This window comes from Anser anser, assembly GCF_964211835.1.
Source record: "Anser anser genome assembly, chromosome: 9".
In the NCBI taxonomy this organism is placed as follows: domain Eukaryota; kingdom Metazoa; phylum Chordata; class Aves; order Anseriformes; family Anatidae; genus Anser; species Anser anser.
This window is the reverse complement of record NC_139729.1, coordinates 23,812,875-23,838,051: the sequence shown is the minus strand read 5'-3', so window position 1 is coordinate 23,838,051 and position 25,177 is coordinate 23,812,875. Positions and strand designations below refer to the sequence as shown.

Below are 25,177 nucleotides of genomic sequence, written 5' to 3'. Positions count from 1 at the left end.
ACACCGAGACTGCAAGCAGCCTGGTCCTTTTTTACCTTTCTCTTTCTACCACCATGCTTCTCCTGCACTGATAGACCTTGGTCTACATGAGGGATCTCCAAGGACATGCAAAAGTCAGTGACTGCCCGGAGAGAGGCTTCTCCACTAACCTTTCTCGCCTCGCTTCTTTTTAGTCCTGTCGATGTGGTCCTTGAGCTGGATGCGGACCTGCCTTTCATTGGGCTGGTCTCTGATGAAGGGGTGCTTCATCAGCTGCTCCGTGGTTGGTCTCTGGCTGTGGTTCTTCACCAGGCAGCTCTCAATGAAGGACTGAAACTTTTTAGACCTGGCCCAGGACAGAAAAGGAAGATAAGGGGAAAAAAAAAAAACAAACAACAATTAACAACATCGATTCTTGTATTACAAAGTGAGAAACCTGTGGGTATTTGAGAACACTGCTCAGATACTACGTTACTCTTGCTCAGATGCAGCCTTCTGAGAGGATTCAGGCAACTTCCCCGTTGACACTTAGCACGGTCTCAAAGCTGCACCATCACAAGTGACGTTCATCATTCTGTCCTCTCCTACTCTTCCCATGCATGCTGTTATCTACAGTTTTGCAGGTGTGATTAGGGGAAAACACCATTCTGCTGATCCTGGGAACCATCCGTATAACTGGGGAATGACCAAAGCCAAATGGCATCACTGGCAACCAACAAAATGCATGGAAATGTTCCTCCTCCCTTCCCTTTGACCTCTGAAGTGCAGATAAGAATCAAGAGACCACACATACAGACATAAATACCATTCCTTAAAGGATTGTTACTCAGACTTTTGTGGCCCTGGGCTGCATTACAAGAAACGTAACTTTCTGAAAACCAGTGGGACAAGCCAGGTTGAGCATTTTTATTTATTATTTAAGATTTGACCATTCAATATCACATCGCTTCTTAAAGCTCAGGGCCCACAGAACCTCTGAGCGATGCTGGATGAGCCCTAACGGTGTTACTGCTCCACAGTGACCCACCAACTCTTGGGGTCCACCATACCCCAGTGTCCCCAAGGCGAATGGGACGTGCCCTTCCCACAGCACGGCTCGGTGAGACCCCTCCTCACCAGCAAACAGTTAGATTCGATCTCAGCCAAAACAATTTCAGCCAAATCTTTAATAAACAAATTTCTCTTAGTCTCAAGTTTTTACATATTGAAAGTTTTGCTGGAACTAATTTCGCCACATAATAAACCCAAGAGAACAGGGATTTACAAGAGGGATGTTGACAGGCCACTACGCTGTATGTTGCTTCAGCAAATGGGAAAATGAGTGCAAATTAATGTCAGAAGCCAACAGATACTACAGAATTGCATTGAGAAATAAAACAATAAGCTTTCAGGGATTTTACTTTTAAGCTGTCAGACTAAAAGTGATTTATCTTTTAAGTGCTAATCCACACAAATTGAGATGCAAAAACAAAATACACTACTGGATCCAATTAAATCCTCCCTCCAGCTTTATTAATGAGCCAATCTTCCTTCTGCACCTTGCCTCAAGAAACCCAGTGTCTCTGTGTATTCCACAAGGGCATGTCCATGTGATGCTCTAAAAACACACCTCTAAAAAATGATTCTCCTCTCAGTCTGAACCTAGAGAGGCTCCAGTTATGGGCGCACAGCCCAGTGTGCCCTCAGATGTGGTCGAGATGAAGTAGTTTAAAAATTATCCTTCAGCAAACGATGGGTTTGTCCATCTCCTAGGGCTCCGATGCAGTATTTGCAGAGGGATGCAGGACACAGCTCTGTGCCCAGCCTGGCTCTGTCGGCAGCTGGCTAAGCCAAGAACCAACCTTGTGCCTCACCAAGCTGCTGTGACAAGTTTCCATCTGCAGCAGCTAGAATCAAACCCAACTCAGCATTACACAAAATGCCCCGGGAGCCTGCAGGTGCTCGGCACTCTTTCCCAAAAAGGCAGCAGACAAGAGGTTTCTTTCTCCCTGGCTCCGATTCAGGGTGACACCTTCACACGGCTCATCGCCTCCCCCGGCACAAGCCAGCCTATCTGCACAGCCACACGCACTGCCGCTCCTCCAGCTCCTGGGGTTTGCAAAGCTTAAATCAATGTTTGCAAAGGCTTTCCAGCTTCTTGGATGAAAAGTGCTATTGCAGTGCAAATATCACTTCATTAACAAAGAGGTTTTGTCATTTCCTATAAAGCAGGGTTAGGAAGTGTTTATGGTAATGGCATCAGTAAAGTTCACGTAGATTTTACCTGTGAAATGCAGGAAAAAGGAAATAGAGCTTCATTGCTGGCTGGTTTTAATTGGAAGAGAAAAGGATACCAAAGAGTCTTTAAATTCACAGGAGCACAGCAATGCTTTAAAAGCAAGTTCAAGGATCTAGCAAGCAATAAAAATATTTTCCTCTCTAGGATTTTCAATTGGGCAGCTCCTGTGCTGCTGCTACCTGTCAGCTGCTTTCATCGTATTATCCTCAGAGGTGCTGCAGTCCGTTAACTGTCTCTTTTACATAAAAAAGATGATCTTCCTACCTTGGGTACTCTCATGTGTTGCCGCACACAGAAGCAAAAACAAGCCCAGACCCAAAGAAAAAAGGAAGGATGCAGAAAGGAGGAGCTGGCAGGCAGGCTGTGTGATCTGAACCTTTCTCCATTTTGTTTTTCTCTTGAGATTTGTTTTTCTGAAAAACAGCCCACTGGCAGCTAGAGAGCCACTGTGAGAGCCTGGTCAAGCATCTCCTCTCCTGATGCGTCTTGCAGAGCTCTGGGCCCCAACCTGGCCAGGCCCAACACCTCTGGCTGAGAAATGAGTCAAGGACAGCACAGGAGCAAAGCCCGAGCTCAAACAGCCAACTGCTCGGGCTGCTCAGGGCTGAGCTGTGCAACCAAGGAGAAGCAAAGCTTAGGACACAGAAATCTGAGAGCGAGCCACCTGCCACACACACAGGAGGGGAAGGTGGTGTCGAGCAATACCCTGGCTGCTGCAAAACGCATCAAAGCATCTCAGGCACTTACTGAGGGGGAAATAAAACATAACGACCACCCCGGTTCAGTTTTTACCTTAAGAAGATGGGGAAAATAGTCTGCTCAAAGCCTGCTTTTGTCAGCTGCCTTCTGTCTGGAGGCTGAGAAAGCCTTTGCTGAATAAACAGCATATTTGTATGAAAAATAAACTCTGAAGTCTTACAATCCATTTTGTGCTGTAGCAGTGTAGCATAATGGAGCAGGAGACTGGTGATCTGGCAGAAAACAAGTGCCTAAGCTGTTTTCTCAGCTCTCTATCTAATGGCATACTAAAAACACTGTGCAAGGAGGGAGCACCTTCGATACCCTCTGGCAGAGGTAGCAAGGAAAGGCCCCTCTTGTCCTGGTTTTGCACTGGAATATCTGAGGATGGGGCTGACAAAACGAAGTCATCTCTTGCTAAAGCCTGGGTGAGTTTTTAGGGGTCTGACCCCAAAACTCCCCCACCATGCCTCTCCCCTCCCAGCAACAGCACACCTCCTGCTTTGGCACCAAGTCTATTCAGTTCCTGCCAACTACTCTGCTCCCTTTTTCTTTACGTTTTCGAAAAGATAACATGCATCATTTCAAGGAATAAAGCAAAACTCTCCTCGTTGATCTCAGCCTATCTGGGAGGAAGGGGCAGCGTTGTTTCTCTAACGCCTGGCAGATCCCTCCTGACAAAACTGCTGCTGAACCTGAGGCAGGCAGAGTGCAAACCAAGGATGAGTGTTTTTAAGGACTCCAGCTCCATCGGTACAGAACATACAGTAACAAAACAACATCTGCTGGGCTTCAGGAATATTTTTCCTAAGGGTTTTTATTGGCATACCCTGCTTTTTTACAAAACTGTGATGCACTTTTTCCTCCAAAATTTTAAAATAAAGCCCAAACTAAGTACAAATCTCCGCATTCCTGGGCCTTCAAGATAAACTATCGTTTTTCTGGCACGGGTACATGTTTCCACTTGCAAACGGAACCTTACTGGAAAGAAAGGGGAGCCAAGCGAGGTGTCATCTGGTTTCAGCTGTACAAAGCGCCCTGGAAAAGCCGTCTCGGTGCTGGGAAGGGCAGTGTGAGAGGCATTTCCCTCGCTACCTCCCCAGCTATCTTCTCCTCACCTCACAGCCGTGACTCGTGCAGACCAAAACACCTCTCCATGGGAGACCCAGGCCCAAACCTGCCCCCGTTTTACCACCGTTGAAGACCGAGAAAGAGACTCACCACTTCTTCGATTTCAACCTCGGGGCTGGGTTGCGGGGGATGAGGAAGAGGGCTCTCATGGGGTGCATGTCACAGAGAGCTGCAAAGAGCAAGAAGAGGCATTAAACAGGGCCTGGTGTCTCCCAGACCCTGTGGGCTTCCCAAGGAGAGAGCTGGCACTCCAAAATTACGGCAGTATGAATGGTGTGGATATGCCAGCTAAACCCAGTGTGCCACACTGGTGGCCAGTAGCATACCAGTGATGAGGAGCAGCCTTTTAACTGCTTTCCTTCACCTTCTTCATTATCTGCATTTTTCTGGGAGGAAACTGAGTCACAAAAAGCTCAGGTGACGTTGCAGGAGCCACACGGGGGTTGTGTGTCTTTGCTCACTGCTCCAATTCCCCGGGCCACGCTGACCTGGCAGCTTTCTCCTAGCATGCCTTGGACCCCGCAAACTCCATTTCACCCAGCCCAGGCTGCTCAGCAAACTCCCTGCACAGTGTTTCTCGCACAGATCCCTGTGCCGGCTGCCACTCAGCTAATGCCAGCAAGTTACGAGAGGCGTTAATTAAAGCAGAGCCTGGCATCTACTTACGGGGAGCGCCTTCCGCCATCTCGATGGCCGTTATCCCCAAAGACCACAAGTCACTCTGTAAAACAAAGCAAAGGGAAATGCGTGATGCCGTGGAGCACTGTCACGACAGTGAGCACCGAGCGAGCCCCAGAGCTCTGTCCCATTGAGCTGGGTCTCTGTTTTCTCTGCCAGATCCCAGACCCGCAGCACAGGAGCTCATCTTTTATGCTCTGCCCGTTTGTTAGGGCTTTAGAGGAGACTCCCAGCCCTGCTGTTTATCCCCAGCTTTATTTCAATGTCTTTGCAGAGTTTTTGGTGGATGCCACACCAGTTCAGGCGTGGGACGCGGCCAACCCCTGCAGCCACCTTGCTGGGCGCTGCTCCCAGTGGCCACGGTGGGGACGCTGCCTGGGGAGATGCTGGTGCCCCAAAGGTCCCAGTATGCCCTCGTGGCTGTGACACCCCAATGAATGAAACCCCAAATCCCCAGTGAACCAGCAACAAACCACCTTCCTGCTTCATGGATAGAGAGAGTGGCAAGGGGCAGGAGGGGAGACCAGCCCCAAGTGACCCTGCTTCTGAGCAGCGAGCACTGGGCATCACGGCTGCTTCTGCTGATGGCCATGGAGTGTAAGCGGTGAAACTTCTCTCCGAAGCAGCACGGGAGTACTTGGCTCAGTGTCACCTGCATGGTTTGGCATGAAATCCTTACGCTGGTTTCCTGTGTGAGGTCTTTGTTGTGTAACAGGTCAAAACCACAACTTTCAGTAAGTATTTTGGTGACAGTTTTATGTACAACTAGCCCTCAGCACCTTGCCACCATCTGGAGGTGCTTCTTGGTGCCAGAAAGGTGCCTGGATGTTTAACCCAGACTGCAGCCAGCAGTGCCCCCATGCAGACAGGGATGGGGACATCTTGCCTGCACTGACCAGGACTGCCTCCCCCTTCCCGAGAGGCTGAGCTGAAACACAGCATCCCGTGCACAAATTCCAGCTGCTTTCCTGAGCCTTTGGCAGAGCCAAGGCCGAAGCTCGGAATTTCATGCCCTGTGACCTGACCATCCAGCTACAAGGACGCAGTGCAGCGGCCAGGCTTTAATCCCCATTACAGCCATGTCCTGATCCCGGGGGTGTTTTTAGTCCACGGCATCAATCTGGGTCCTGGACAAGCGGGGCTGTCGGCTCCCTGCTCAAAGCTGGATGATACAGAAATGGATTTGTTACAGCGCCACCGAAAACAGGCTGTCGGGAATAGATTAGAAACATGAAGTATCTTGGGATACCTCAGGACACTCTCTTGAATCATGCACTGCTCGTTAAATACAAGCTTGAAAAGCAGCATTTCGCCAGTGGGAGGAGAAGCGGGCACTTTCATTTACTCTGTTCCCAGCCTTCCTCAGCCCACATGGTTGGTTGAGTCTCCTGAATGATCAGTGCACAGAGACCGCAGCTATTTGGAAAACTCCTTTGATTGCACGATTGTATCCCTTTTCCTTCGGTTTTCTCACTTGCAAACAGGAATATTTATATCCCCAGCCCCCTGCCAGAAAGCCCTGGCGAGCTCCACTCCTCACCAGGCCATGCCGTAGGAAAGCCCAGGTGAGAAAAAGAAACCCTACAGCTACACCTCTCGGTCCTGTAAGGAGCCCCGAAGGATGGCTCAGCCCTCGCAGGCAGGAGAGGAGGAAGAGACAGCGTGTGCTTGGGCAAGGGAAAACGAGAACCTTCCTTAACGGCACTGCTGCGACTTGTTTTTTGTTGGCAGAAGGTGGCTAATTCATTATTTTGGACACCATGTATAGGGCTGCCTAATGATTCATAACTCAGCACCCGATGCGTCGGGAACAGAACCCAGACTAATTTTGGTGCCTTCATCTGAAGCACAGTCCCTGACACATCTCCAGGCCTGGGGGTGGAGGAGGTGCCAGCTGGCACCACACACTCGGCTAACGCGAAGCCAAGGAGCTTTCTCCTTCCTCTCTCCCCTCTCTGCCACGGACCACGAGCACGGGGCCGCTCTCCCAGCAGGTCCGGTAGCGATGGCTTTGTCCCCAGTCCTCGCCTGGCCACAGGTCTCACCAAGCAGGTCGGCTCCCCAAAATGAGCCATGATGAAGCCACGGCTTCTCTGGGAGCCCGGTGTGAAAGCTGTAAGGCCGAAGCCGGGGTCAGTGCCGTGCTGAATGAGGCGGCTTTGCCACACCAGAACAAGACAAGATGGGACAGGGGCAATGGCCAGGGCAGAAGCTGCGGTCCCCCAGGGAAGCCCCATGCACACAGCTGATGTGGCTAAGCTTAAAGAGGTCTCTTGAAGACTGGCCAAACTACGCAGAAAAACGAGCACCCACTGAACAGGTACTTGTCCGAGTGCAGGACAGACCCTGCCCTCCACTCTCCCTCTGCTGTCTCCAGTCCTCACCTCCTGTTCTGCCTTCGCCCTGCTTCCTGCCATGTCCCTGCAGTCCCTCTTCGATCTTCTCTCCATTTCAAAAGCCGCCCTTCCCAGAGAGCCTCGAGCCTCTAATCCTGCAAATTGGTACGCCCAAGAAAGGCTGTTTTTCCCAGCACAAAGCACCGAGAGCTCAGCCAGAGCCAGAGCGACCTGCAGGGCAGGAACCCCTGGGGACCACAAGCACCTCCTCATATGCACCCTCCCAGGGAGACAACCTGGATTTGCAGTTTCAAGGCATTTTTCCTCCTTTTTGACTCAAGTTTTCCCATAGCGAACGCCGTCCCAGTAGTTCTTGCTACGCATCTTTGTACCTGCCTGAAAATTCTCTCTCCAATCTCATTTGCAGCACTTTCGCAGGACAGTCACATCCATTCTTTGTCTCTGCTCAGCTGGGATTTGTGCTGCATACTTAATTATCTCAGTCTTTCCACATGATTCAGTACGCATGACCCCTTCCTTTTGGTTGCCGCTGAACTCCTTCCAAATTCCTAGTGTGTCTTTCCATATTGAGGTGCCCAGTATTATATGCAAGATGCCAAGTGATCTTAAAACTGGAGCAGCGCAGAAAGGGATTATCACCTCTCTAAGTCTCCGAGAGAAAGCAGAAAACTCAGTGGGAAGCACGCATTTTATGCTGATCTGGAATTCAATTTTTTTTTTTCTCTTTGAGTCTGAAAAGCTTTTCAGTCCACCCAGCAAAAAGCCACAGCGCTAATATATTTGTATTGTCTTGACTTGGGAAGGGAAGCAAGTTTGTTTTTTTTTTTTGATTCTAAGCTTATTGACAAGATATCTCTAAAGAAAAAGGAAGACTGTCTGGGGCAAAAACCAACAAATAAATTCAGCAACATGGGGTTTCTATCTATTGTTTTTTAAAGTGGTTTATTTTTGTGAGGAGGCATTTACTGCATCCTTCCATAGATTACACAGGCATCTCTTTCTGGCTGAGAAAGCAGTGAGATCAGAGGCTTTTTGTCCAACAGCTTAAGCCTGTGAGGATTCCTTTTTTCACCCAATAAGTCTCATCTTTTGTATTCACTATTTTAAGCCAGTTGGCCAAATCTGAGCATCTGATTTGCATCCCTTTAAAAAAATCCCCATTTACATTTTTTTCCCCCCACTTCAAAGCAAGAGCATCAGGTGCAGGGACACGATCTGGGGAACAGACTAATGTCCAGCGGCTCCCACATTGCCGCGAGCTCCGAAAACACCCTGCAGTAAGTGTGTCGGCAGCAATCAGCCTTCTGTTTCATATCCCCAGTCAAGGAAAAAACCGTAAATGCCAACTTCAGAGACAAAAGCAGCCAGCCCACTACGAGCATTTGATCCTCAGGGACAACAGAGGCATTCTGGTCCCGGCCTTGTGCATCAGTCAATGGCATACTAAGTGCCCCCTTGTTCTGGAAAGAGGAAAAACCTCAGGGATCTGTGAGGGTAAAAAGTTGCCTATGAAGTTATCACCCTTCCTTGTAAAACAAAAGGACCACAAACCCACATCCCTCCAAACGACGGGACGTGCAGCTCTCTTTTCCACGACTGGAGCAAGGGCTTCGGCCCTGCTACAGAGCACAGCAATCAGGGGAGTTGAGGAAATGCCTGTTTTAATTGGTTAATCAAAGAAAATTAAATAATTGCAGGTTAAACTATTTCTACATGTCCTTATCATTAACAGTTTATGTAACCCTGAGTCTGAACTGACACTGGAGAGCTGCTCTCAGGAAAATCATCAGTTCAAAAGTTGACTGATACGCTGAAATGGCTGCAATGCTCCTACGAAGACAGGCTGAGAGAGTTGGGATTGTTCAGTCCAAAGAGAAAAGGATCCGGGGACACCTTACAGCGGCCTGCCAGTGCCTAAAGGGGGCCTGCAGGGAAGCTGGGGAGGGACTCGTGGTCAGGGAGTGAAGTGGCAGGACCAGGGGTAACAGCTTTAAACTAAAAGAGGGTAGGTTTAGATTAGATGTTAGGAAGAAATTCTTTATTATGAGGGTGGTGAGGCACTAGAACAGGTTTCCCAGAGAAGCTGGGGCTGCCCCATCCCCGGCAGTGCTCAAGGCCGGGCTGGGTGGGATTTGGGCAGCCTGAGCTGGTGGGAGGGGGCCCTGCCCATGGCAGGGGGTTGAGACTGGAGGAGCTTTGAGGTCCCTTGTAACCGAAACCAGTCTGGGGTTCTATGAAATACCAAAGCACCTTTTGGTTACTTTAGAATTCTCTGAGAGGCCAGTAATTGACCTCTAAATTGTACCACCATGGTGGGCTGTTGTGCTATTACACGGCAACATCCTACTGTTAAAAAGCAGCTACCTAGCCCCATACCGAACGGTCACCAAGACCTTTATAAACATTACTTTGTAAAGCGACCTCTCAGCATGTGCACAAACAGTGGTACAGCAAGCTGTATGTATCTTTCAGCTTCTCCTCCAAAAGCTCCAAAAGTTTTAGTGTTTTTCTCTACTCTCTGGGAACGTGCAATGAACCTTAGGCTGTTTGCAGTTAGAAAACCAAGTTCTGGACACTTCGAAAAAACAGGGGACAAAAATCAAGGGACATGCCTACAGATGTGTGTCCAGAAACCTGCAGTAAGGCAGAACTGGGATAAAACATAGTAAGTTTTTCTTGCTTTAAACACCAGCCTTCACTGGGGTTTGAATGGGCAGGTGGGAATCATCTCCCTCCTGCCGACCTGCTATGTGGCACATACCTCTCTGCCACGTTTGAATTCAGCAGCAATGTTGTGATGCCACTGATCCAAAAATAAACTTTAAACAGGCAACAGAGACATGTGAAAAGTAGGTCAGACCCCCGAACGTCTGATTGTGTGGCAACCTTCAGATCTCCCCGTGAATACCTGCCTGCAGGCCAAAAGATGTGATTTTGCCCTTTCTAAACCTGACCTGACTTCTCTGCAGAATAAACTGAGCAAACACAGCATGTTTGATGGTAGTATTTAAACATTCAGCACTGAAAAACAGAATAGCAGGTAGGAAGCCTCAGTCTGACACCTTTCTCAGCATGGGGAAATACTTCCTCGCAGTAAATTTTGAGACGTGAACAGCACAACAAAGATTTGCGTTGGACCTGAATTCACTTCTCAAAATCTAACAGCCAGAAAGCAGGAGGAGACTACGCTGCCTGTCAATGTACTTTGCAAAGCTGCGAGAATATACTGACTTCCTGACTGCTCTAGTTTATGGTACTAGGGCATAAAATCTGAGATCATACCAAGGTGTTTATGATCACAAACTCTAATTTCAAGCACTGCTAAGTCAGACAGCACACAGAGAAAACTCCTTCTGAGTCTCTCAGCTGCTTTAATCCCTTGAGTACCTTAGTAGCGAATGTGCTAGACTTTGCACAGACTACGTCTGTAATGATGTACAAAAGAGTACGAAGATGCTTGTTTCAGTACCTTAAAGTCGTAAGTGGCATCAGGATTTTCATCACAAGCAATGACCTCAGGGGCCATCCAGTAAGGCGTTCCAATGAAGGTGTTTCTCCTGCCCACCGTTCTGTCCAGCTGAGCGCTGACACCAAAATCCACTGTGGATCAGAAAGACAACAGGGCACCATGAGGTCAGAGACAAACCTGAGCAACGTTCTTCTGGTGAATGTAAAACATTAAAGTACATTAGTGCATAGTCAGGAGAGAAAAATATGGCTGGAGACATTCCTGTTTCATCTCTGCTGAGGTCAACAGATCAACAGAGGTCATCCAAAGATGAATCTGATCATCTGATCTCCAGGTTTCGTAAGAAACCCTATGCCTCTTCCTCCTTGCCAGGAGGCAATGAAAAGAAATCACAACTCCTCATACTAATGAGAAACAGGGTTAGAAACATGAATAAGCAGCAGCCTTTGTTCTATGCTTTTTCATTTGAATTAAAACCTGCCAAATGTTTGTAGAAGCCTCATTTTTCTACCTAAATTCTTGCTGCAAACGGCAGAAATGCACAAGGCTTAAGGAACTGAGGGCTAAGGACAAAGGCCCATAGGGAAATGTCAAGCATAGAGCTGCAAAATGAAGCAAAAACTGATGAAATCAAATCAATGAGAGAATACTCTATGGTCCACTAAGTTCACTTTGCACAACATAATGGTTGGAGATTTTCCCTGGAGAATTTCCCCTTGGAGGGGAATCTTCACCAGCATAAAGCCAAACGAGCTGGTGGTGCCATCTGTTAAGCTGGGTTTTTATTCTGCTGTGAAGAGAGAGGAGAGACATGGTAAAACAAGGTTTCCACCTCACTTTCCCAGTGTAAGAGATCTTTCATCACTAGCATAAATTAAAACGCACAAAGACAGCTTTAATAACATGGGTGCTGGACAACTGAGGATATCAGCACATCATCTGTGCTGATCTGCTGTCATCCGTATGATCTCCATGTGGATGATGGGTCGTCTCAAGGGTGACTAACACTGCATACAAAATTGGGAGTAGTTCTTGCAAATGAAGCTCTCTCCCACAGGTTGCCTTGGAAAACAAATCTGGATTATGTCACACTAAATTGATTTGATTACTGTCCTGTAGGACACTACTACAAAGCAATGGGGAAACAGGCTTTGAGACCGTCCAGGGATGCACATAGGCAAATTTTCAACCTGGGGCATGAAAAAATGGTCATGATTGCTCAACCCGTATCTGATGGCAGAGTTGCTCAAGCCACCTCTATAACAGAAATGCCACCGAAGAAAGATCTTTGCATGCAGAACTTGGTCATCAATCACTGACAGTTTATTGCATGGCACTTGATCAACACCCAAGGTCATGTTATTGAGGCTGGCACAAGAAAAAACACACAGTAGCTCTTAGGATCCATCCCATTTCTCCAAGTCATTTACAGGCTCTACCAATTTTTTGCTTCTCTCCAGCAAGCCTACTTGCAATTTCCAAGAGCTCTAACCCACTCTTACCTAGTTTAACTTCTGCATTTTCTGTCAGCAATACATTCTGTCCCTTAATGTCTCGATGAATTACTTTGTGCTGGTGTAGATGACTCAAGCCCTAGAGAATTCAGAAAAAGGTTAGAGGAATCCAAGTTCAAAGCATGTTATTTTCTGACATTCCTCCTCGACCAATTATGGTCCAGAAACGAAAGACTCACAGCTGGAGTTAAGCACCTGAGAACACTTGTTTATCATGTGTTGAAAATACTGCCCTGTGTTACACGCTGGGAGGACATCCCCAGCAAGCGCTGTGCCCACGGGCTGCCTCTGTGTGCTGCAGTGGGTGCTCTCTGTCGCAGGGGACAGGGACTGTCAGTTCTACAGGGATTAAAACCAACCTTTCAGTTTCTGCAGGAGCCCACATTAACCCAAATTCCTCCGTATTTCTAGGCGTAATTTTCCCCGTGTGCTTTCTTGCCCTAGGGAGCCATTTGAGCAGCAGAAATAATAGAATGTTTTTGTCTCCTTTCTATATTTCCGTCATCCAGAAACCAAAAAACCAATTCTCTTTGTTATATCGGTCCAATAAATGGGGCTCCAATATACAGGAAAGCTTGTACTGAAAAAGCTACCATGCAAATACAAGTATTATAACTTGCACATATCCCTAATAGAGATATAGCTCAAATTAAAAGCCCGTCTCAAAGGCTAAAGGTAAACGAGCTTTTCTGTTGTGCTTTTTTATTAGCTCATTAATTTCTTTTTGCAACCTACATTTTTATTTCATTCATTTATTATTTCAGTTTCAAAGCAACATCCACCTATATTGCCAGCTGAATAAAATATGGATTTCTTTAGAAACTAATTTGGCATTAGGTTTACATTTCACATTAAACATTCATATTTGAGGAAGAAAATAATTTCTGCTATCACTGCTGGTAGTTATAAGTCATTTTTTGCTTGTTACCTTGGGACAACACTGTGGAACAGATTAGATCTGTAGAGGAGCCCTGCTGCATTCAATTTTTAGCCACATTATACCCAGTTAGAGGCTCCTTTGTGCACTGGAGGCAAAGCAAAAATTTCACTCAATTTCAACAAATCCTTCCACAGGGCAGGACCAAGTCTCACGCATCAGAATTATGACAGACCCCCAACTTCTGAAACAAGAACGAGCCACGTGGATTGCAGCAAAGGTGGGAATCTTTTACGCCCTGAAACACTATTTTTATGATCTGAAACCCTCCACAGACCTCCCAGCCTGCAGGTCGCCAACCAACTGACTCAACGCGTGGCCACAGCGGAGCGGAGCTTGCACTTTGCGGGCCCAAATGTGAGCGGTGACACTTGATGGTGGACCTGGGACGTGACTCAGTGGTTAGGTTCTGACTCACTAACAGAGACTATTTTAAGAAGTAGGCCCACAGAGCTCATACATTTAAAATAAGCCCGTGCAACTGTGGTTTCCTGACACTGGAAGAAATGTCCGTGCAACAACTGATTAGCTACAGCGCCAGCTCCTTCTGCACATCAGACTGGTAGTGTCGGCGCTGATGGTGGCATCCAGGGTCAAAAGGGAAATGCTGCGTCACCCCTGGACAGCAGCAGGAGCCTCGGAAACCGTGTCAGAGACGGCCTGATGAGAGCTGTCAGAGCAGTCATTTCGTCTCATTTTCTTTGAATGGCTCTTCTACCGTTTTCTTCACGTGTCTGATATTTCTGTCTTCTCCTGAACAAAACCTCAGTTCGTGGAGCTCTAGATTTTAATGTCGGGGCAGCCATTACAATCACATAATCTGACCTCATTTGCAGAAAATGAAAGCAAGCCTTTGCTGAAGGTGCCACCTCCCAGTATGTGAAACTCCAGCGTGGCCCATTTTAAGACATTCCAATCAAACATTTATCTTGCAGGTATAAAAGCTGCAGCATCCTCATTAAAGCCAGAGACATGTGGATTTAATAAAGCACACGGTGCTTTTTAATCATGCAGACTCCTTCCACCGATTTTATTAGTCCTCACCTTTCCGTTAATTGAAAATATAATTCTACTGTAAATAAATCTTTGCCCTATTAATATTAAAGGAAATTATGTTTTTGTTGAAGGAGAAAAGAGGGTTAAAAGTCAGGGAACTAAGAGAGCTAAAGGGCATTAACTAGCGCTTATTCATTATGCATCATACAAGCACATGAATCATTCATGCCTACCGGCACCGAAGCAGCTCTAGTCCATGGCAGCGTGGCAGCCACGGAGCCTCAAGAGCCAAGGGCTTCACGTGTCCCCCGAGAACCAAGTGCAACACTCCACCAGCACAAGGCATTTAGCTCCCTCCGGACACATACCCGTAAAATCTCTCTGCAGATGTAGGCAATCCACTCCTCCTTCAAAGTGTTCCCCTTCGTGTTCTTGATGAGGTCGGTGACGGAGCCCGCGCCGCAGAACTCCATCACCAGCTGCCAAAAGAAGGAGAAGGGCAATTAGCACAATTAGCCTGAGAGCATCCTCTGGGCTCCTGACCCAAGGGTAAAACCCTGCCATCACAGCTGTGGGGCCGTGGCGGTGCTATGCAGAGCCACCACCACGTAATCCCGACCCTATCAACTTTTAATCCACGTGGCTTTGGTTAAGAAAGGGAACAATAGAAGGCTGGAAGGCTGGAAAGGCACGGTGCTCTCCACTAGGATGGGAACAAGAAGCAGCAGTCACTTCGATGCTGAAAAGCAGCAGAGGCGACCGGAAACCTTGAAATCTCAGCTCCTGCTCTTGCATGCCCTACTTTATACTTACGATCTATCACCAGTCTCTAGTATAAACAGCAAGACGAGCAAGACTCTGCCTCCTGCATTTAAACTTTTCAACCCTGAAAATGTGAAAGCAACGTGATATGTTTGAAAGCTTCCCGCAACCTTAAAAAACAGGTGTATTTTTCAACTTTTTCTAGCAGCAGATCTCTGCCTTTGACCACCTTTTCAGCAGGCGCCTTTCTGGAGGCAAAGCTGGCTGTGCAGGCTCCCCAGGGACAGCCGGAGGCCTACTGCATGCGCTGCTTCAGATTAGGCTGGGCACCACCATCTGTACCACTGACAAAGTTTCCTAATATCAAATACAGAAATACAAGAATCTAACCCAGGCCCAAACCTAATCTTGTCATTGAGCAACTGGGAAATAAAACATACAAAAATAGCCCGGGATGTGAGTCTGCCTTCCAAGGCCATCACAGATTCCCAGCGTGTGCAGGAGACATCACTGGGCCTGGGAACACGAGCCCAGCCCGAACATACAGCAAACCTCCTCCAAGACCTGATGATGTGCTTCTCTCAAAGTGAAACCACGTCTTCCAATCAGATCAGCTTGTCTTCTAACAGATACTTGCTCTCCTTACAAGTCATGCCTCGCCAGGTTCTTCCTTGTGCATGTTTCAGGTTTCTTATCGCATGCAGCTTACATGGTATTGAACGTTTTCCCAGCAAGTGACATCACGTCATTAAAAGCATGGGCCAAGAGAAAGGAACAACAAAAGGTTTACTCCCAACCAAATTGCTCAAACACAGCGATTAAGAAGACTGTCATAAATAAACAATCCCAAAATTCAGGCTGAGCACTGCTACAAACCTCCACTATAAACAAAACGCTTGAGCAGAAAATATCCTAGCTGGCTGAGAGACCGCTTCGACCACGCTCCTATCTTTAGTTTTGATATTAAATTTCTCTTCTCTTCCTAAAACGAGAGCTGAAAAATTCCTTGCATATCCCTGTTACGTCAGGAAACTGGCTTCAAGAAGCAGAGGCGTGACTGGCCAGGCTCTGCCCCGTGCACAGGCAAGGCGCCTGCAGCCTTCCCACCCCAGCCGTGTGAGAGCAGCAGTCAGGCTGGATCACCCGACTTGGCTTCGGTCCTGGCTTACTAATTACTCCCTGAATGGGGATTAATGGAACAACTCGTTCCAACGTCGCTTTTCCTGTCTTTTTTCCTTTTGGCTGATTGACACCCGGGGAATATCAGTACCTGCACGTGGTTCTGATTACACGAACATTTGGGATACCGCTGCGGCGAATCCTGAAAGGAAATCCCCGGATAGCTGACCCAGCCAAAAACTCCTTCCAACCCAAAAGGCTGACCTCTCCCTGCAACACCCGATGGTCCCCTACCATGGGAATTCATCCACAGGTTCTCACTGGGGCTTGCAGCAAGAGGCCTTGCTGTCTGGAAAGGACGGGGGAGGTTGGGTAAGAATTTTGTTTAAGAAGCACTGCACCTTTGTCTTCTCCCTCTGCAGCCAGACGGGCTCACTCACGTCGTACCTGCTTGTCAGAGCTAAGGAAGAGGAAGGGCATGGCACGCTGCGTATTGCAATCACAACACTTAAAGGAAGATGGAACAAACACCATTAAAGTAGCCAGTGCATCCATTAATCTGCCAGATTATCTTTATGGAGCTGGCAACTCACTCGGTCCTCCGTCCTCTCCCTCATTTCCACAGAGCTAAGATGAATTTTGCACCACGAGGTGAATAATGCAGCTGCCTGCTGATGTATCTGAAATCTGCAATTGTGAAATCTCTGAGAGATTAAAATAAGAGACAAAGGGAAAAAGAATCCCAAGGGAAGGGTTTCCAACTCAGCTTTTTAAGAGCTGCGCGGTCCCACAACGTCCCTAGGAACGCATCCAGAGCCAGCAGGCAGCGCCGGCACCTCCTGGTCCAGTCGGGCAGGGCCCAGGGGGCTCAGCACGAGTTGCTCACAGCAAGGCACTTCGGTAAGCCCTGCTCCAAGAGACAGAGCTGCAGAAAGACAATGAGGCTGTCAGCGTACTCCTGTCTGCAGCGGCAAGCTGACAGACACCGGACTGAAAAAACACCGCTTCCAGAAGTTTTGTACGGAATGAGAGGGAAGCTGGAAGCGTGCTGCTGCGGCGGTTCGTGGCAACGTGATCCCCTTGCACTGCTGGGTCACCGCTGGGGACCCACGAGCTGGACTCAATGATCCCTGTGGGCCCCTTGCAACTCAGGATGTTCTGTGATTTTATGATTCTAGAATTTCTGCTGATCATCAGAAGGACGGATGCTACTGAAGACCCAGTTATGGTTCATACTACACAGCCTCCAAAGACAGAAAATACAGAAGATGAATAAGGAGTCACACCATTAGGCAAGGTGAGACTTTGCCCACAAGAACAATAAATGTTCACTAGAGCAGATACGGACAGGACTAATAAGATGATCGGGTCATCTTCAGAATGACTTAAGAATTATTTAAGCAACAAGGCAGATAGTGGCATAGGATCATTACACAAACACCTTATGGGTGTATGCAGGTAGGAAACCCACAAACAGCCTTCCAGGAGAAAAGGGAACAAAAGTTCCAGCTCATTTTAGGACAGAGACTAGTACACACGCAGGGAAGGCTTCAAATGGTGCTTCTACTCAGGTACTGTCTCACCAGCCCCATGCCTCCAGGTGAGAGCTTTGCCCAGCAAACACTTGCATCATTGCTGATCTTCTTAAAGGATGGAGTCATGATGGGGTAAGACAATAAACTTGAAATGCAGATTGAATTTTTATTAACCATAATTAAAAATTATCATCAAGATGGGATAAAGGTAATATCATCTTCTGAAATTTAATCTGCAAGCCGTTTATGGAGGAAGTATTTTTAAACACAGTTCATTTAGCATCTACTTGGCTCTTCACATCAGAGTGACAGCAAAATTCATAGGCGAGGCAGAATCAGAAGCAGCAGCTGTAAATCTCTGTCGTATCGCTCAGGGAGCCTTCACAGCTTCGAACCCAACCACCACCATCTCCCTACTGGGAATGTCCACGAAGACCTCTGCTCCCATTGCCACTACACATCACCCCAAAGGGCTCAAACACGAGCTTCTCCAGTACATAAAGCCCAGTCCAGCTAATGTCAGACGGCTCCAGCCTCTCCAGAGGGACCCACAGAAGTCAACCCAATCCTTTGCTCTGCAAGCCCATTCCTTTTGTGTTCTTTCTCACCCCACCGACAATCTGGATTCCCTTTTTTTTTTTTTAAGTCAATGAAAAGAATCCCACAAGTCCCCCAGGCTAAACGCTGCTGGAAACCCTTCCCTCTGCTGGGTGCAGAAGCAGAAACCGGGTGCGATGCAGTCTTTTGTGCCCCAGCCACAAAAATTTCCCACCTCACCCCACAAGTAGGCTCCTCTGTAAAAGGTTCTCCTATCCCACACCTCGTGGCAATGACAGATCCAACGCCGGAGCATTAAAATGCAAAAACCCTCACCTCGTCGCTCAGCAGAAAACCCGATGCCCGTTTCGGAAACAGAGACATCGACTGAATTTGTATTTAGCGCGGATTAAAATACTCCATAGAAAAAAAACCTCCCCCGTTACGCACGCTGAACTAAGATAAGCGCAGGCTTTAATCGCCTGTGCAGGCACCGCAGCAGGAGCGGGCTGCGCACCCAGCACAGCCCCACCGTGCCGCCGTGCTCTCCCTGTGGCGGCAGCGGCTGCTCCGCGGCCGGCTCTCGCCCGTCTCCGTGTGATAACGTGCCTGGCTCGGCACCGCCCGCGCAGCCCTGCGCTTTGAGGCCGGACAAGCAAATCTCGTCCCTTGGGGAGCCGGAGGGCAGCCGGGTGTCCTGAGTCAGCTGAACGCTCCGGGATGGCAGGGAAATGAGCTGGGCTCGTAGTCTTACGGCGTTTGCAACGTCTGCACAGACTGTGAGTGCGAGTGGAAATGGGAGAGAGGCTTTCTTCTGGCCGCTGTGCTCTCAGCTGGGGTCTGGAGATGTCCCAGTCCCTTTGCCCCATGCGTTCGCTGGCTGCAGAGTTTGGAGGGACTAAAGAGAATTACAGCTCAACCAAAAACTGCCTCCTGTCAAACGTGGAATGATTTAATTCCCGTGACGCAAGGTATCATCAACGACCCCAAAATATTCTGCAGTGCCCATAAGCAGATGAAGATCAATCTCACCCAGTGGATTCGATGGACTAGCATACATGCTTGTGCCATTTAACAGCCCCCTCTGGAGCCTCACCGTCCCCAGGTTTTCTCCCCAGATCCCCAGCGTGACCCCATTCGCATCACCCCACAGCAATCCAACGGGCCCCTGCAGCTTCACACGGTGAAAAAGAGCGTTGCAACTATGCAACAGCCCTGCGTGTTGCGTGGCTGCAGTCAGGACATCCTGACTTGGTATTCAGCCCTAAATCACCCCAATTCCTTCTCCTGAGGGAGCTGCCCCAGATCAACCACTACAGAAGATGCCCTGGGAGGCTGTCCTCCTGCACGGGTGGCTGCAGGGCTCCCAGTGCCACCAGCAGCTACGCTGAAGCCTGCCCGGTAGCAGCTTTTTTTTTCCCTTTTCATGACAAATCCGCCTCCCGGTGCCAGCGAGGTTGCCATGGAAGCGACCCACCGGCAGCAGCACCGCTGGCCCTGGGGACCGCCGGGCTCTGCCCTCGGCTGCCACCAGCAGCAGCAGAGCCCGACAGGGCTGTGCACGCGTGGCAGGGCTACGGCACGCTGCGCAGGGCAAGGAGGGAGGGCAAACATCCTGCACAGCGGCACCCATTTTGCCCTGCAGATGCACGGGGTGTGTTAGCACACGGGGACGAAGCAGCTTCTGCCATCCCTAAGGAGCCTTTTTGGCCGCTGCCTCCAGGCACGTCCCTGTTGGGTGCCCTCTGGCACCGAGGGAGGAGCAGCTGGCCCCCAGGGAGGAAGGCAGGGCAAAAGAGGGAAGGTTGGGTCCTGCACAGCCTGGCAGCCGACACCTTACACATCTGAGATGAGCAAGGGCAAGGTAACAAGCTCGTCGCCATCCCCTGGGCTATTTCCTCCGTTTCTGCAGCCCACCCTCCCCTTGCACTGCCAAGCAACACCTTACCCACGATAGGAACAAGGTCTTGGGTTTGTTTTTAATGTTCCATAAAGGCTGTCCCTACGACCTTTACCTCCCCTTTTTTTTTTTTTTTTTAACTAACGTATCAGATTTGTGATACACATCTCTATTGTTGTCTGGTAAAATATGCCCTGTGCGGCTCTCTGATTTCAGGAAAACTCACTCGGTTACTGAGCTCGTCTTTCAGGGCGAGTGGCTGCTCCTGAATGGAGCAGCAGCACCAAGAGACCTGTTCATCACCAAGGCATGCGGCAGAAGCGATGACAATACTTTATGTCAGGAGCCTGCTGCGTTTCTGAGAGATCTTAATCTCCGCTGAAAGAGCGCTCTGTTTTTTATTTCCGTATCAGCCTCCTGAATGTCGATAAAAAGAATTACTTGGGCATTATCAGAAACCGTTTTATTTCAACAAAGGGCCAATGAAAAATAAACAAGCCTTTATCTGCTCCGCAAGACTGATAGAGTTCGCACAAGTCCTAATTCAATCAGATGCTGAAACAACAGCTATTTAACACAGCGACACCAGCGCTCCTCTGCTCCGCAGCCAGGGAGCTTCCTCGTGAACGCCTCCACCAGCCCAGCACCAGGCACGGGCTGAAACCTCGCATGCCAGCACTCCTCAAAGCAAGGAGAGCAGCTTTTGCAACAGTTTTCTTTGTTAGCCCCCTAAGCAAGGCTGCAGAATTTGAGCTGACAGGTAGCTGGTCGAAAAGAAAATCCGGATTCTCTCATCCGGGCAAATCATTTTAAAAAGATTATTTTTACTAACATTTGCATACGCCAAGAACTCTCTGAACCGGGGCTGAATGAAAAAACCCACTTCCCCGCTCAGGCTGCGTTAACCCCAGACCCAGGCAGCAGGAAGGCGCTGCACCGCTGCCTGCACGCAGGGGCTGAGCGCAGCCCGGGGAGTGCCTGTCTGTCTGTTCGGGCTTTTGGCACGCACTCGGCGCTTTTTTTTTCCTCCAGGCACTCCAGCAGCACAAGGGGAAATGCTGTGGGTTGGTTTTCTTTTTTTTTTTTTTTTCTTCTTTTCATTCTTTTTCTTTTTTTTTTTTTTTTTTGACACCGATTATAAAACAGCTAAAGCCAAATGGAATTTCACGGGATGAAAAGGCATTTCTCAGCTTGACAGCTTTCTCTTCGCTGAATTCCAGGCCCACTGCAAAGAACATGTTTTTCAAGAGTTCCCACAACAACAGCAAAAAAAAAAAAAAACACACAACGAACCCAAGTAATAAAAGCCCCTGCAGCCCAGGCCCCCAAGCCTCCTCAATAACCGTGTACACCAGCATGTCTCGGGTATCAAAGTGGCACCGAACCCCGCTGGTGACGTTTTTGCCCCAGGCGCCATTTTTGTCCTCCATGACCCTCCCTGGCACCCACAGCCCCCTGCCATGTGGGCGCAGGGGCAATCAACTGCAGCCACTGCACTGCAAACCTTCTCCTGTAACAAAGCCTGGGTTATATGGAAACTAATGAAAACAACAATCTGCGCTAACTCTGTCATGACGCAGAGAAAGATGTTGGGAACAGTTTCTTAAACGGATGAAAACTGAGGTTTTGGATGCTGACACTAATTCATAACTTTTTAATACACTCAACATAGGGATCGTCTCTTCAGTACGTCTGCTGCCTCCCAGCTGAACCATGGGTATCTGTTACTCCCGCAGACTTGGGCTCCAGCAGTCTTCTTTGGACACAGAAAGACTTTGGACGCCAAAATAAGCTTTCTCCTTAGGATTCCTCCTTCAAACCGAAGAGGACATTGCTGCCTTCTCAGAACCGAAGGGAAAACACGTACAGCACTGGGCAAACCTGAGAAAAGGCTGGCACCGGTTCCTCTGGCCTGAACACGCTCAGCTACAGCCAGCTCCACCACCTGCAGCACTCTGCGCAATGAAAATCCTGCACAGCGCACCTGTAACCCCTGGCAATAGATGGCAGATTTCTGCGCCGTCCTCCAAGGACTACCAATGCTGAGTTAATAACTGAGAAGCCACTAGCAAGGGAAGCAGCAGGATGAGGCAGGCAAGGATTTATGGGGAGGCAAAGCAGCTTCTATCCCTTCAGCAAGACAAGGCGATCATCTCTGAAACGGCTGAGCAGCCCCAGACCTTTCTGCCTTCCCTGCTCCATCCCCCTTCTCTTCATGTCCCTGCGCTGCCTCTGTGCAACGTGGAGCACAAGAAGCAATGCCGAGAGCTGGCAGGAATCAGGAGCGGCAGCATCCCCCCCCCAGCCTCTCAGCCTCCATCTTCCCAGCAAAGCTCCCTTCTCCTTCCAACTGTTTTTGATGCATTTGTTTATTTTCGTAAGATACAGTAGGTCTCAATTGATTATTATAACAAAGGTGCTGTTAATGACAATCCAGAACAAAAATGTTTTTAATCATCAGTCTGCAAAGACTTTACAAGCAAAACGGAGAAGCATTTTCCGGCGCAGGAACAGACTTTTCAAAGTCATGACTTCAAAAAAAAAAAAAAAAAACCACAAAATAAGGTATTTTGTGTAATACAGTTGGTGGTAAGTAGGTAACAGAGAAAATGGTTTTGCTAAAACCCAGCTATTTTCAAGGAAAAGAAAGCAACTTACCCAGAGCTGATCATCCATTCCCGGTGGGTTCTTTTTAATAAAAGCACCATAATATGTAGCGATATTTCGGTGGTGAGAATACTTCTTTAACATGTTAATTTCTTGTTTGATCTCTTCTTCTTCATCCTAGGATGGGAGTGGGGGGGGAAAGAAAAAAACAAAACAAAACAGTGACACTAAGAGACAGCACTTCACAGGCTCCAATTTCTCTTTGCTACACTGCTGAACTTCCACACACCCCATTTCTCCCATTTCTGACCATCCTCTCTCCTAAGTTTCCTTTTTTTATTTTTTTTTTTTATTTTTTTTTACAGTCACTTTTTGTAGTATGTCATTGACACCAGAGGCCTGGGAACACAAAATCTGGACTGGAGACTTTGGCCTCACAAATTACATCTTTTCAGCCCACCATTTCTAAACTGAAATTTTAATTCATGTCACAATTTACATTTGTACCACATTGCTCTGAAGCTTAACCACACTTGCATTATTCCGGTAATGCACCAGCACAACCTCTTAGACCTGTCGGGAGGCCCACGAGGACGTTTTTCTAGAAAACATTGCACAGCTGTAATTTCACAGGCTGTGGAGCAGTAGTTAGCACCTTGGTGTTGATGAGTGTTATTATAAAAGGACCGGGAGGACTGTCACTTCTTTCTCTCCATACGTCCCCTCTGTCCCCCACTTGCTTCATCCTGCCTTCAGTTTTACAAACCAGCAGATGACGAGACGACCTGGCGATCAGCTGAACGGCAGATGCAGCTCCTCTTAAAGACCAGTGCTCCCTGACCAGATGTCACACAACAAAGCCAGAAACACAGATTTCTTCCCAAATACCATGTAAAATGACTTAATGATTACAGTTCTTCAGAGAGAATTCAGGGAAGAAGAGTGAAGAGGAAGAAAAAAAAATAAAAGGAGTGGAGCTTGTATAAATGACCTCCAATTATATCCTTGACAAGAACGTGGAGACTATAAGCACCACAGAGGGTGAGGAACTGACCCAAGGGTTACAAGAAACACCTGGGGACTATTCTGAAAGAGCATTAGCACCTCTTTCCTTCAAGCACTCAAGATGTTTGTCTTCATTTGCCTGGGGAACCAGGGAATGTACTGGTTTATCAGGCCCCAGAGGTTTTCTTTTTACTGAAGTTCTTTGGTTCAGAAAAGCAACTGGATGCTCAGCCATGCTGGAGGCACTGAGGAGCTGTCAGTGCCAAAAACCACCAGCTCCCTGGGTACCACTGACCAGGTCTTCTCATCCCCCTGTGGTGTCAGTCTCTCTAGAGAAAACAGCGAGTTTTCTCCTGCAGTGGCTGGAGAACACGGCCCTAGATCTGACCTCAGCATGACAGCGATGAAGCGCAGTCAGTCCTCTAGCACGCCACAGGCTTGCTCAGTTTTCCCTGTGGTCATTGCCAGCCCTGCCCAAGCCCGGTCCTACCCTGAGCCGCTTTCTGGCAGTGACTAGGGGCTAGCGGCATTCCTTCAGAGGCCCTGGAGGTCCCACCTCTGAAGTGACAATAGTTTAAAACTACTTAACTAAGTGCTGACTCAAATTTAAGCCCCTCTTTGGCCCCAATGTAGATTCTGATTTTTCAGCTTAAATTTGTTGTAAATTCACACTTTACCTCATGGGACTCTCACAGTCATTCGTGCCAAAGCGCTATGCTTGATGGGTCTGCCTATTCCCTTATAGCTTGCTTCCTACAAAAACTAGATGAATGGTACTTCTTATTAAAATCTTATTCAAGAAAGAACATTTTCATGTGACCTTCCTATATGCATCTGTTTAGGCTTTTCGGGATCATAGCAATTCTACTTATTTTTTCTTCTGTGGCGGTAGGGAAGTGGTAAAACCATTTTTTCCCCTAAATCCTGTTATTTGTTTACTAATTTTTAAATGCTTGGTTCTCTTAATCTGATGTAAATTGCAAAAGAGATACTTTTCTGAAACCAGGCTGCTGCATTTTTTTCTCTGTATCAATAGGATACAAAAGAAGTACTTTAACTTGCATAATAAAGTTATTCAAAATAATACCTGCACATAGTTTTGGTGAATTGAAGGTTTTTGGTGAAAAACTTGGATTTCAAAAAAAAACAACACATTTTATGAATCCAGAATCGTGCGGCTACAATTTTCTTTAGATTTTATTAATCCATTCAAAAGAGCCACTGCTGGAACAGGATGCTTCATTGTTCCAGCACAAAAATACTTAATCTCAAAACTCTTCCAGATTTGTTTTCCTCTCCCACATTTATTAAAAACACAAACTCTTAATGGCACATCCCAAATCATCTCAAAGTGTATTTGCTTCCCAGGAATACAAGCCTTCCACAACCCCCCACGTTATCACATGCAGTCCCCTTTCCCCTCTTATCTGGCAATTTAACGATGCAGGAGGAGGAAGATACATTACCCCGGTGACGTCCATAACCTTAATAGCAGCAAGCTGTCCTGTTTTAACATGACGACCCTGCAAAAGAAAAGAGAAAAGTTTGTTTATTTTGCTTGCCTGGCAATGTTTCATTCACAGCAAACAATATCCTTAAACAATCTCTTGGCTCTGGCAGCTTTCACACTTTTTT

At 47.8% G+C, this 25,177-nt stretch overlaps 1 protein-coding gene across 5 annotated transcripts in view; it reads right to left on the bottom strand.

Annotated features, from left to right (window-relative positions):
- Nucleotides 1-25,177, bottom strand: part of TNIK (TRAF2 and NCK interacting kinase) — a 157,118-nt gene that overhangs the window by 51,871 nt on the left and 80,070 nt on the right. For 4 of the 5 annotated variants that reach the window (XM_083847906.1, XM_083847908.1, XM_083847910.1 and 1 more), the window contains exons 3-10: nt 25,009-25,065; nt 22,589-22,714; nt 14,446-14,556; nt 12,133-12,223; nt 10,631-10,761; nt 4,793-4,847; nt 4,217-4,295; nt 150-325 (exon numbers count right to left, since the gene is read on the bottom strand). In XM_083847906.1, the coding sequence (XP_083704032.1) occupies nt 150-325; nt 4,217-4,295; nt 4,793-4,847; nt 10,631-10,761; nt 12,133-12,223; nt 14,446-14,556; nt 22,589-22,714; nt 25,009-25,065 (826 nt within the window). Of the gene's footprint in view, nt 1-149; nt 326-4,216; nt 4,296-4,792; nt 4,848-10,630; nt 10,762-12,132; nt 12,224-14,445; nt 14,557-22,588; nt 22,715-23,303; nt 23,437-25,008; nt 25,066-25,177 lie in introns of those variants that run through there. The other variant, XM_083847909.1, reaches the window with a different exon arrangement.